This window comes from Carassius carassius, chromosome 3 (genome assembly GCF_963082965.1).
Source record: "Carassius carassius chromosome 3, fCarCar2.1, whole genome shotgun sequence".
In the NCBI taxonomy this organism is placed as follows: Eukaryota; Metazoa; Chordata; class Actinopteri; order Cypriniformes; family Cyprinidae; genus Carassius; species Carassius carassius.
In genome coordinates, this window is record NC_081757.1 from 27,385,662 (window position 1) to 27,399,713 (window position 14,052).

The 14,052-nt window shown below is 38.1% G+C and overlaps 3 protein-coding genes across 3 annotated transcripts in view; all 3 read left to right on the forward strand.

Annotated features, from left to right (window-relative positions):
- hdac8 (histone deacetylase 8) overlaps window positions 1-691 on the forward strand; it is a 31,155-nt gene extending 30,464 nt beyond the window's left edge. The window contains exon 11 of the mRNA XM_059535408.1: window positions 530-691. Coding sequence (XP_059391391.1) covers window positions 530-546 — 17 coding nt within the window. The 3' untranslated portion in view covers window positions 547-691. The remainder of the gene's footprint in view (window positions 1-529) is intronic.
- cited1 (Cbp/p300-interacting transactivator, with Glu/Asp-rich carboxy-terminal domain, 1) lies at window positions 570-1,001 on the forward strand. Its single transcript, XM_059520858.1, has one exon. The coding sequence runs from the start codon at window positions 570-572 to the stop codon at window positions 999-1,001; it is 432 nt and encodes a 143-aa protein (XP_059376841.1).
- Window positions 1,002-3,462: 2,461 nt separating this feature from the next.
- On the forward strand, window positions 3,463-12,865 carry LOC132124286 (small ribosomal subunit protein eS4-like). Its single transcript, XM_059535238.1, has 7 exons — window positions 3,463-3,507; window positions 3,988-4,065; window positions 4,313-4,493; window positions 11,882-11,979; window positions 12,085-12,256; window positions 12,345-12,502; window positions 12,712-12,865. The coding sequence occupies exons 1-7, from the start codon at window positions 3,505-3,507 to the stop codon at window positions 12,811-12,813; spliced, it is 792 nt and encodes a 263-aa protein (XP_059391221.1). The 5' UTR covers window positions 3,463-3,504; the 3' UTR covers window positions 12,814-12,865.
- The last annotated feature ends 1,187 nt before the right edge of the window (window positions 12,866-14,052 follow it).

Here is a 14,052-nt window from a genome sequence, read left to right on the forward strand (position 1 = left end):
TAGTCTTGGAACGTCATATGACTTGCTGCCTTTCTGATCCATTGATAAACTCTTGCCTTATGATCTCAGTTAAAGCCATAGTTCACCCAAAAATCACTACACTACAGATTTTTTTGGTCTTAGATTTGCAGTTCAATTCAAGTGGACAGATTTCACAGTAATCCGTGTAGTGTATGATGAACACAGATGTTTTTCTAGCTTCAGACTGTGAATCCGTAGAGTCCGATGATATCAAACATGTGTTATCATTTGAGCTGATTTCAAAACACATTGTTTTCATTTGGCATCCGACTCCTTGCAATGAGGCACACATTTCTGTATGAGTTTGCTGTGTTCACGATGACTTAAAAGCCTCGGTCGTGTGTGATGTCTAGTTCTTCTCTGGAAACATTTAATGAAATGTATAATGCAAAATATTAGAAATCTGTACCAATTCTAAAAGTCATGTAGTGTATTCAAGCCGTCATTCCGAACATTCTGCTGTGATGTTTTGAAGAGACTTTCATGTTATCGTCGTCTTTTCCTTCAGGTGTTTCCGTCCAATGAGCCTCCTGCGTTCTAGTGCCACCATGAAGGATCGTGACTCTCTCTCTCTCCTGCACTACTCTGGTTCAGGCAAGACGAGCCCTCAGTTCTCCTCCGCTGCCCTCCATCCCAGCTCCCCCGTGTTGGGAAAACCCCAGACGTTCTGCCTGCAGTCCGGCCAACATCTTATAGCCTCCATGCAGCTCCAGAAACTCAACAGCCACTATCAGAATCTGTCCTCTGCAACCACAGCCGGACCCGGTAGAGGGTACGGAGCCACCATGCTGGCCCCAGGACAGATCCCCTCCCCTGGGGCTTCACAGGCACCTGGGATCATTGATTCTGATCCGGTCGATGAGGAGGTTCTGATGTCACTTGTGGTGGAGCTGGGTTTGGACCGTGCCAATGAGCTTCCGGAGCTATGGCTGGGTCAGAACGAGTTTGACTTCATTGCGGATGTGCCGGCTGGCTGCTGACCCTCTCAGGTGCTTCCAAATAACCCCTCGGGCTTCAAAGTCAAAGTGTCCAAATAATGGCAATTAGATATGCCTATGAAGAGAAAATGTAACCGTCAGATATGAACTGTCAAGGACTGTTATTTACAGTTTTGGAGGGCAGACTAATGTTATGTGAGCTGTAGACTTCTGTTTATTGGAGGAGAAGTCAGAGGACTAAGCCACAGACTAAAATGGCAATCCTTTCCCCCTGCCTTTAATATGTCTATATTTCAAAAATTCAAATTCACACCCTAATAAAATCCACATCATGATATGTGGAATGGATTTGAAAAGTCACCTCACTGTGAGGTTAATGGAAGAAGAGATATACAGCAAATATGGTTAATAGATAAAGGTTTTCGGCGTCCCTCGCCTGCTGGCTACCGGTTGCTCTGACTTTGAGCCCCTATTTGGACTAACGGTCGGATGGTGTTACACGTGTGTAATGGAAGGTGGTTGTGAAATTGGTGCGCTCAGCGGAGCCCCTCCATCATTCAAGAGATTCCCTCGAGGAGCCGTGTCATCGCAAGCTTCGCTGGTCACAGAGGAACTCGACCTGGCCGAACGTTTTCCATGGTTAAATATATTAATGAGACGTCTCTGTTTACCCCACAATTTAGGCTGCATGGTCTGATAGTCTTATTTTTATGTTAGGTTGTTTTTTTTCTAGAGATAATTGGTTCATAAACTTAAAAGTTAGTTAATTAAAAAAAAAAAAAGAAAGTATTGCCTACTGTCTTTTTTTTTCCTCTAAATTTTAATGTACTAATTCATTTCTGTTCTCTCTTTTTGTTTTTGGGTCTTGTAGGCTGTACGAATAAAACAAGTTTATTGTAATGTAGATCTGTGCTGGTCTTCTCTAAAATCCAGAAATATGTTAGACATTTTACATGCTTAAAATGCATCCAATTTACCCATTGAAAGAGGACTTTGTCAGATATTCTGTCATTTTTATTTTTTTTAATTTGCTGTCTTTGAAATTTGTGATTTACTGAAGCTTAATCAAAGATTTTTCATTTAGCACTTTTCTTCCATTCATTTATTTTTCTACATAAGAGAGTTGTTCTATTTAAGTGTGTACTTTTCAGTTTTTTCCTGAATGTGAGAAAATAAAGTTACAAAGCACAAGTGTTTGTCTTTTTCTTTCCAATATAAAGACTTTAACAGAATGAAAAACATAAAACGATGATTTCAGGTGAACAAGTGCTGACCAAATAAATGCAAAATCTCAATATAAAAGCTAAGTAGCCTATTTACTATTAAAATATAATTTAAAATTGGTAACAAATAAGCTAATATAACCTGGGTTGTATAAACCTGTTGCTGGCAAAGCTAAAACCGGAAAAAAAGTTTTTTATTTTTTGTTTGTCTTTTTAATCATGTAATTGTAACCAGTGATCAGTTAGTCAGACCCTACGCTGGACAGTGAAAGATAACTAACTGGTTAGTACTGCCACCTAGTGGCCAATTTTATTTAATACACCATCCCGTCTAGCTAATGTAGAAATATCTTCAGATCCGTTTATTTTCAGTTTAATACAAAACCTATGCTTGGAATGCGTTACTCGAGATATAAATGCACATTTATTTAGACTCAAAATGCTACAGAAAAGGCTAGATAAGGCAGTTCAGGTTTGTCTGGTGATGATCTGGTGACCAGTGAATGACTGGCTCTACATCTGCTTATAACACAACCCTGAAATTATCAAGGACTTTTCCCTATTTTAAACAATGAAAGATAATTAGTTTTTTTATGGACTTTCCCCTACAGACACTGTTTTCCCTTTGGCAAACAAGTACAACAACTTAAAAGATGAAAAAAAATGTTCATTGTTGATTTTGATGAAAATGAAGCCAAACTTAATACCACAAAAAATTATATAATTTATTAAATCCATTGCAAATTCTGTCATTCATGCCATTCAAGGAACTGACTGAAAAAAGGGAAAAATTGGGGGCACCTGAAAAAAAATTATAAAACATATTTAATGGCAAATAATATTGGCAAACGTGTTTAATAGGAAACATTTTGATTACATAGAGGGGACAAAAGAACTAGCTTTTACATTTTGCGTGCATAGCACCCAAGTAGTAAAATTAGTTAAAAATCACCCTGATGTTCACTCAATTGTGACATTGTTATAATAGAATACAAACTATGATTTGACTATCTTTAAAATTGTAAGCTGAACTTTTTTCAACAGGCTAAATAGCAATGTGGCAATATGACAATGCTCGCACCAGGACTGACTCCCGTTCATGTAGAAGAATACACTTCTACGTTAAAAGAAATAGAAGAAGCCTTAAGACATCCAGTGAATGAGCACATGATGATCTCAAGCGATGTTTTGAGGTGTGATTACAGTCCTCCCCACTCGATGGCAGACGCTCGCAGAAGCGTCGATTGTCCCTCGTCGGCGCCGGTAGTTGAGCTTATCTTCCGCTGACAGGAAGTGGCTGGTCCTTTTCCGCAGACTCCAACATGGTGAGTGCCTTTCAGTCGCGGTAGCCTCCCAAAATAATCCACAATCATCAACGTTTTAAAGAGCAGAGTCTTCCATTAATGTATAAAATAATGCTCTCTTGCCCCATTAAAGATGAACAACGTGCACATTGTCACGAAACAGCGCAGATGTAATGTTATAAAGGTTAACGGAACATGTTTAGCTCAACCGCCTAGCGGTAAAGAGCACTCGCTGGGTTGTGACGGTGTAATGTAAGTTTTTGAGCTAGTTCTAGAGTTTTAATAGGTTTTTTTTATGAATGTGAAATGGAATTTATAATAGGCTTACGGTTGGTTAATTTTCGTGTTCTATGTATTTTAATAACACGAAGCAATCTAAAGGCCTTGCTTTGGGCGAGCTGGTGCACTTGGTGCAGAACACTATACAGTGCATGTGTACACGCTTCGGCTGCACGATATTAATTTCTATTGTCGAGTTGAATTATTTCTGTTCTTATTCAGGCCCGAGGACCGAAGAAGCATCTGAAGCGTGTCGCAGCTCCTAAACACTGGATGCTGGACAAACTCACTGGAGTGTTTGTAAGTGGATCTTTTTTAAAGATGCTCTGTAAGAGTTTTAGATAATAAAAAAATTAACCGCTTTTTTGAGAGAAATCTGTAGAATCTGCCAAGGGTTTGTGGGAAGCCATGTTGACCTGTTCAGTGTAAAGTCTTGTGTGCTTTAACCAAGTTATGTTACCTCTGCTAACAATTATGCTTAAAACAATAAACCAAGTAATGTGATGTTGTATGGAAGTGAATTGATTTGTTGTTTTGATTTCTATAGGCTCCTCGTCCGTCCACCGGTCCCCACAAACTGAGGGAGTGCCTGCCCCTCATCATCTTCCTGAGGAACCGTCTCAAGTACGCTCTGACCGGAGATGAGGTCAAGAAGATCTGCATGCAGAGGTTCATCAAGATCGATGGCAAGGTCCGCACTGATGTCACCTACCCCACTGGCTTCATGGGTGAGTCCTGCTGCACTCGGCTCCAGTGATTCATTCACTGTGCTCTGGTGTTTTAGCAGTCATCTACAAACCTACAGATTAAAGCAAGATGGATACATTAGCATCCTGTATGAAACTCAAATTTTATAGTAAGATGACAGCAGTTATCTTCAAATGCAAGTGGAAAAACTGCAGGAAGACCTTTAAGTTTGAGTGTTTCTCATTACAAATCCAATGAAATTATGCAATCATCTGTCCACAAATTGTGACAAATGAGTATCTGTGAACCGTGATGCTGAGAACGTTGGCTCGGGAGCTGGGTGCATGTAAATGAACGCAGTGCCAAGCTTCATTGTGGCGCACGCAGCTCAACAGACTGTGTACTAAATTTCAAATTGCAGTAAGCCATACCAAGATTTCAGATTTAGCTCAAAGTGTAGATTAGCTACAGCACTGGTTCTCAACCGGTGGGGCGCGCCCTCCCGGGGGGGCGTGAGTAGGCTACAGGATAGGAGGGGAAAAAAACTTGAAAAAAAAAAAAAAATTTGCAAATTTTTTTTTTTTTATTCACTAAACTACTGTCATAAAATTTTGTATATACATACCTCCTGAATAAAAATGAAAATGTGTTTGGACTGATTTAAAAAAAAAGAAGTTTTGAACAAATTTGATTGGTTTGTTGATAGTGAGCGCAAATGCAGCTGGTTTTATTAATCGAGTCATTGAGTCGTTCATTTTAAACTATTCGTTCAAACGGCCGATTCATCAAGAATGAGACATGTTTATGAATGGGTCATTGAATCTTTGACTCAAATGATTTGTTCAAAACACTGAATCATTCAAAACACGATTGAGAGTGTTTCTGTGAGATGCGCTATGTTGTGTTCTTTGTTTGGATTCATCGGATCTATTTTCGCTGCGAAAATAGACCAAAACAGTCATTATTTAGTCTAAAATGAAAGTGACTTAATAGTATTAACTTGTTTGTTGAACTGTCATATCAGTGTCACGTTTTCAATCGCGAGGTGATGGTAAATTAAGTGATGGTCAGTTGTCAGCTCTCTTGGTCATCAGGCCGTGTGATGTATATTGCTGAACTGTATTCAAATGTTATAAATATAAAAACACCACATTTTGAAATTTAACTGCAGTATGTCAATTTAGTTTATTTGTGTGTGCTGCGCTCATAGACTTTAGAAAACGGCGCTCATTTGTTTGATTTCTCCTCGAGAAGCTGCGCAAGCCTCAAAAGTTTAAGGTCCTTGCACCCTGGCTGAGTCCAAAATTGTTGTATTCGTTTGTTCATATTCGTCATTTGGTGGCTCTCAATGGTCAAAAACACCCCTCAAAATATTTGCTACGGATGCGAAAAATGCAGAAAATCGAAACATCCGAATTAATTTTTTTGACGGACGGAAGTGTCAGTGGCTGCAAACGTATAAAACAGGAGGTCGTATTTAGTTTTTTATATATATATATATATATATATATGTATATACACATATATATATGAATATATATATATATATATATATATATATATATATATATATATATATATATATATATATATATATATATATATATATATATATATATATATGAATATATATATATATATATGAATATATATATGAATATATATATATATGAATATATATATATATATGGGAATATGATTATGATGGGGTCAGGGCACGATCAGCTGCTTCTGCACACTGAAGTTCGCTGGCTCTCCAGGGGGCGGGTGTTACAGCGGTTGTATGAGCTGCGAGAGGAGGTGAAGTGGTTTTTGACAGAAATCAAATCAGATCTGGCGAAGCATCTGGATGACACCGTGGCTTGAGTCTCTGTCCTATTTGGTCGATATATTTGACCGCTTGAATGGCCTCAACCTGTCTTTGGCCGCGAAACTCATATTTTGCTCCTTGCAGACAAAGTGCACGCCTTCACACAAAAACTCGACCTCTGGCATGGCCGCATCAGTCGAGGGAACTGCAACATGTTCCCCAGCCTCGCAGACTTTATCACTGATGCAGGCACGTCACACGATTTCTCCTCCCTATTTCAATCAGCGTCTGAGCACTTGTCAGCAATGAGAAAACAATTTGCGACATACTTTAGAGAGGATTATTGCTCTTTTGCGTGGGTTCGAGATCCGTTTGTGTGCACAGCAAACGAGCTATCAATTGATATGCAGGAACAGCTTATTGAGCTGAAGAGTGACAGTAGACTGAAGGAACTCTTTAGCTCCTGCCCTCTTTCGTCATTCTGGGCAGCATTGATGCAGGAATACCCTCAACTCAGTGATGTTGCCTTGAAGATTCTCCGTCCTTTCGGGTCAACATACTTGTGTGAGGCAGGATTCTCAAAAATGACTGCACTCAAAACGAAATACCGCAATCGAGAAATTGAGGATGATTTGAGGCTATGTTTATCAAACATTGAGCCAAGAATTGAGGATCTTTGCCAGGCAAAGCAGGCTCAGATCTGACATTAACCCTTTCGAGTCGATTAACGCGGATACGCGTTTTGAGTCATTTTCTCCTGATAACCCCGAAAAGACCTTAAATTACACTTTCAGTTTTAATCGTACAGATAAGAGCAATACATCAATCAAATCTGTAAAGGGTCTACTTTTTTTTGGATACAGACATAATGACAACAAAACTTTGTGCACTTATAAAATAAAGATAACAAACAAGGTGTGCTGTCTGCAGCCTTTGTCTGCGCTTATCTTCATTTACAAACAAGTCATTAAAATGAACTGTAACTCCGTGAATACTCAACGAAAATACATGGGGGAGATATCTATAGAAAGCTTGACATGTCTATTTTTAAACTAAACAAGTGCCGCCGAAAACAGATATTCTGTGATAAAGTAATCCATATGAAAACAACGCGATGTCTGTTTTTCAAGTCTCCCTTCATTATATCTAATGTGACCACGCCCCCTGCGCTGAACGCGCTATTCAGATTCAAACTGAAGTGCGTGGCTTGAATACGCCCATAACAGAAGAAAAAGCAGCGAGCCTGTTCTTCAAGTGTTTATTTTACTGTTTGCTTCGCGATGAGAGGAATAAGACATAATTCACCCCAAAAAGATGTCATGTGGTTGAGGATTTGAGAAATGGATTTCCTCAGAAAAAAAGAATGCAGCACTTTATTCAGCAGAGATCATAAACATGAGTAAGTCTCTTTTTATTTATTTATATACTTGTACTAGTTTTCACATAACGTGTAAACATTTTACTAGTTAGACTTTTTCCAAACTATAATTCCTGACTAAATGTATAGTAATCAAGTGAAACATTATGAAGTTTCAATAACAATATACAATACTATACCATTCAAAAGCTTGATGTAAATAATATAAATGTAACAAATAGATAACTGTCACAAATGTAAAAACATGCTTTTCTTTCAATTTATTCCCCCTAAAAACCCAGAAAAATATTCTCAGCTCTTTTCAACATTAATAATAATGATAATAATAATAACAATAAATGTTTTTTTTTGTAGAAAATAAGATTGTTAAAAGGATTCTGAAGGATTGTGTGACTGGAGTAAGGATGCCAAACAATTTGTTTGAAAGTCAGCTTTGATTGTTTCTAATAAACTGTTTAACTGCACCCCCAAGTGGATATTAAATTATGTTGTGGGATAATTAAATATATTCTTAATAAACTACAAACATAAAATTATATAGATTTATTTTGTTCTTGCATTCTCTCTTGTAACTCCTCACTCACAGTGGCACAGATGACTGAATGGCTCATTATGCAGCTCATTATGCAGGCCTTTGTCTTCTCAGGTGTAAATCACAATGATAATCATGGTAGTTGACGCCTACTCGCATATGACTTTTACCAACAAAAAGTGTCTTAGAAAATTTAAATCAATATATTGTTCTCTGTGAGTGAGTAAACAAGATGATTTTCACATCATTTAGAAAGAAAAATTCTAGGCTACAAGCTCCAGTTCTCAAAAATCCCGGGAACCATTGTTCTTTGTGTTTTTTTGCCTTATTCAAGTGTTTTAACATTTTTAGTTTTTCACTAACCACGCATAATATTTTTTTCTCAAAAACACAATCATGTACATACATGCATTTCACATATTATTATAGCCCAGTTTGTGCTGATTACAGTGAGATTAGACTTTACCCATTTAGATATTTATAAGAAACTGAAAAAAGCACAAATGTCAGGGCATGACAAAACTTCTCCAGGCCCCAAAAATACCCTTAGACTCCAGAGGGTTAACATCACCTACCTGCAAGCTTCTGTAAAAAATGCAGATGATGCCCACTATTAGGCCTAGTAATAATTATAATAAAGCATAAATTAATAGAGGTCTGGTGCAATTCCCCAATTATAGCAATAGCCTAGTAATGATAACAGGCCTACTGATGATAATAATAATAATAATAACAACAATAATAATAAAGCATGTAACCTCATATAATTATATAGCAATAGCCTACAGTCGTGGCCAAAAGTTTTGAGAATTACATAAATATTAGTTTTCAAAAAGTTTGCTGCTAAACTGCTTTTAGATCTTTGTTTCTGTTGTTTCTGTGATGTACTGAAATATAATTACAAGCACTTCATACGTTTCAAAGGCTTTTATCGACAATTACATCATGACATTTATGCAAAGAGTCAGTATTGGCTGTGTTGGCCCTTTTTCAGGACCTCAGCAATTCGACTGGGCATGCTCTCAATCAACTTCTGAGCCAAATCCTGACTGATAGCAACCCATTCTTTCATAATCACTTCTTGGAGTTTGTCAGAATTAGTGGGTTTTTGTTTGTCCACCCGCCTCTTGAGGATTGACCACAAGTTCTCAACGGGATTAAGATCTGGGGAGTTTCCAGGCCATGGACCCAAAATTTCAACATTCTGGTCCCCGAACCACTTAGTTATCACTTTTGCCTTATGGCACGGTGCTCCATCGTGCTGGAAAATGCATTGTTCTTCACCAAACTGTTGTTGGATTGTTGGAAGAAGTTGCTGTTGGAGGGTGTTTTGGTACCATTCTTTATTCATGGCTGTGTTTTTGGGCAGAATTGTGAGTGAGCCCACTCCCTTGGATGAGAAGCAACCCCACACATGAATGGTGTCAGGATGCTTTGCTGTTGGCATGGCACAGGACTGATGGTAGCGCTCGCCTTTTCTTCTCCGGACAAGCCTTTTTCCAGATGGCAAGTCTGCCATTCTAACCCAATCAGCCTGACATAATGATCTCCAGCCTTGTGCTCATCAACATTCTCACCTGAGTTAACAAGACGATTACTGAAATGATCTCAGCAGGTCCTTTAATCACAGCAATGAAATGCAGTGGAAAGGTTTTTTGGGATTAAGTTAATTTTCATTTTCATGGGGCTAGGGCCCCAACTGCAATGAACCAGCTTTGGGGGGGCCCAACTTCCAAAAGGTTGAGAACCCCCGAGCTACAACAATGCTTCCAAACTGTGTTAACCCTCTGGAGTTGATATACTCGTTATGAGGCATTTTCTCCTGATAACCCCAAAAAGAAATTACACTTTCAGTTTTGATCGTACAGATAAGAGCAATAAATCAATAATCTGTAAAGGGTCTACTTTTTTGTATACAGACATAAAACTTTGTGCACTTAATAAAATAAAGATAACAAACAAGGTGTGCTGTCTGCAGCCTTTGTCTGCGCTGATCTTCATTTACAAACATGTCATTAAAATGAACTGTAACTTGACATATCTACTTTTAAACTAAAAAAGCTGCCGAAAACAAATATTCTGTCATCAAGTAATCCATATGAAACCAACGCGATGTCCGTTTTTCACGTCTCCCTTTATTATATCAAACGCGCTGAACGCACTTACTGTTTGCTTCACGATGAGAGGAATAAGACAATTCACCCCAAAAAGATGTGATGTGGATTACCTCAGGATTTGAGATTTGGATTTACTCAGATAAAAGAATGAAGCGCTTTATTAAGAAGAGATCATAAACATGAGTAATGAGAAACATGAGTCTCTTATTTATATACTTGTATTAGGTTTCACATTGTGTAAACATTTTACTAGTTAAGACTTTTTCCAAACTGTAATTCCTGACTAAATGTATAATCAAGTGAAATATTATATAGTTTTAGTAATGCACACTACACCATATAAAAGCTTGATGTAAATAATATAAATGTAACAAATAAATGTAACTAACAAATGTAACAAACAATGCTGTTCTTTCAATTTATCAAAAAAAAAACCCTGGAAAAAATATTCTCAGCTCTTTTCCACGTTATTAATTATATTAGTAATGTACATGCTGCTCACATATTATTATTATTATAGCCCAGTTTGTGCTGATTACAGCGAGATTAGACTTTAGCCATTTAGATGTTTATAAGCAACTGAAAAAAGCACAAATGTCAGGGTATGACAAAACTTCTCCAGGTCCCCAAAAATACCCTTAGATCTCATAGGGTTAAAGACATTATGGGAAGTGTAAAAGGTATTTTGTGGTGAAACTGATTAGACTGGTGGGCTGATAATTAATGGGAAACACATTATCAGGAGCATGTGGGCATCTTTTAGAGCTAAATATTCAAGAATGGCATTTTGTATGATGAAACTGTATATCTGAACCTTTAATCAGTGATGCTGTGCTGTTCAAGTCCTCCAGAGCATTCCTATTCCCCGAGTGCCCCAGCTGCATAATACTGAGATGCTTCACAAACAACTTTGTTGCGCCTGAGCTTGTTTAACGTTTTTTTTTTTTTTTTACTTTCTACTTTCAACAATCTCAGCTAATTGCCTAATTTCAGCTACAGCCCTGTGTACATGTTTAGGTCTTTGGCATATAGCAGTGTCTCAGTATTGAGGCATTGGGTTGATGTTTAAGTTAGTCAGTGTTTTGGATGTGGAAACTTGAATGTTCCAGTCTATGAATACCATTTTTTTTTTTAAAAATTTTATATCTGTAATGTCAAATTCTGCTTCATCACGCATGCCATTGTAATGATTAGAAATGTGTGGTTTATTATTAGTCACACTCTTAAATGTCAGTCACATGGTTAATGCCGAGTGTATTGCATTCAATACAATAAGACGTTCTAGTCTTTCCAAGTCTCTGCACTGGCACTCACAATTGAGCCTGTGAGAGCTAAATCTTACCAGATGGTTGGTCTGCAATCATCTCATTGATTCTTATCCCTCAGTGTTGTTATAACACTCTCCTTCTCATAGCGTTTCCACTGTGCACCAATACTTGCCTGGTAGGTGCCAACGTGATATTAATCTGCTGTGACTGATTTTCCATCTCAGGGGATGCGGCAGGCTGTTTATCAGGATGTGATAAAACATAAGCTGAGGTGGCAATCTGATGGTCAAGTGTTAATGAAATGTTGTGCTGTCATTCCTTCAGATGTGGTCAGCATTGAGAAGACCAGTGAGAACTTTAGGCTGATCTATGATGTCAAGGGACGCTTCACAGTTCACCGCATCACAAACGAGGAGGCCAAGGTGAGCTTAATGTTCTTGTAAAATAATGGATGGTTTGACAGGATTATATCAGTTTAATTTGAGACTGCAGATTTTTTTTGAGCTAATCCTTTTGTCCTGTTTTAGTACAAATTGTGCAAGGTGAGGAAAATCCTCATCGGCACAAAGGGAATCCCACATCTGGTGACCCATGACGCCCGCACCATCCGTTACCCTGATCCTATGATCAAGGTCAACGACACCGTCCGCATTGACCTGGACAGTGGCAAAATTACAGATTTCATCAAATTTGAGACAGGTTGGTGAGCATATTGTCTTAAACTTTCACATTTTTCTTTTGTGTTGTTGCACATCACTTATTGACTTTTCTTTCTGCGTGTCAATAGGCAACATGTGCATGGTGACCGGAGGTGCTAACTTGGGGCGTATTGGTGTGATCACCAATAGAGAGAAGCATCCTGGATCTTTTGATGTGGTGCATGTTAAAGACAGCACTGGCAACAGCTTTGCCACCAGGCTCTCCAACATCTTCGTCATCGGCAAGGTGAGCACATTTAAGACTTTTAAATGTTACTACCTGGTGTTTAATATGGGCTGTTAGCAAGCAGTTGACTGCTTATCTGCTCAGAATGAAAACTTGTGACTTTGAACTTTACACTTATTGGGCGGCACGTTCCTACAGATTTAGAAAAAAAACTTATTTTAGAGTATTTTAAGGGAATCGTTGTGCTAATACGATGTCTCTGTCATCAGGGTAATAAGCCATGGGTGTCCCTGCCTCGTGGAAAGGGTATCCGTCTGACCATTGCTGAGGAGAGAGACAAGAGACTGGCTGCCAAACAGAGCAGCAGCTAAATCAACAGACTAGCAAACGCCTTGGTTTCAAATAAAAGGTTATTTACAACTACAGCGAATCTTGTCTTTTGTTGAAACATGAAGTGAATAGACGAAGTGTGTTTTGTTGCAAATGCAGGTGCTCTGAAATATAAATGGTGGTCAGGTTTTTTTTTTTTTTAGCAATTCAAATAGTAATATATTAGACTTGTACCCAGACTTGTGCTCTTGACAGTGTGTGTATGTGACAAGTGTGCAAGACTGTCCCAGATCCAATAAATGCCAGAGCTAAAAGCACACTAAATCCACACTATCACTAATACTGCTTCATAGTGCTGTTTGAGGTCCAGTATATCCAATCATTCATCATTTTCAGGAACTCTGGTGCTCTGGAGTTGCGTAATGTTAAGGAAAACTTTTCCAATATTAATTTAATTTGATATCCCATAATCTGGGCGTCAAGTGTTGAATTTTTTTTATTGGTTCAGAGATGGGTTTAGTAAAACTTTGGCAATTCCCTTTTAGCACCTTAATTTAAAGCATCACAAATACAAAATTTAGTAATCTGTAACATAGTACTGAACAGACATTTGTAAGTACTGAAAATCTAGAAGGGTTCAGGTCATGTTTGTACACGTGTAAAAGGTGTTGGGATAGGCTCTTAGTTTAAGGAAGTATATTATAAAGTATTTTTTATTGTCATTAGGGAGAAATTTATCTTGGGCTTAGAAGAGGCCCCTGCATCACATAACTCACAATTAACACAAATGCATGGTCACAAAAATTCCTTGAGTTCCTACTTAAGTTCCACACACACCTGCGTTCTTCATGCACAATTGAACTCTTGGGCCAAATACAGGACATATGTTGAGTAGGAAAGCAGTACTTCTTTAGCAGGTTCAGTTGTGGGCTGGAACTGAACTTTGTTGGAGGATACATCTCCAGGAACAGGATTGGGCACCGCTGTTGGAATTTAATATTTAGTTTAAAATGTATTGGGAACATAGATGAGGAAAACCTGGATCTGAGTAGTTGCTTTAAAACTGGAAGGAACTTCATCTTCGATTAAAGATGAGCTTGCACATGCTCATTAGATTTATCTAAATTAAATAAGCAGGACGGTTTCAGCTCGGCAGTAAACATCAGCTGAACTCATTTCTTAGCTTTGGCAATGTTTGAATGAGTGGGTGTTTATAAACTCAAGGAAATATTTGTATATATGAGTCTGCCTTTGGATTTGTTGATTCTATGGTATGATAA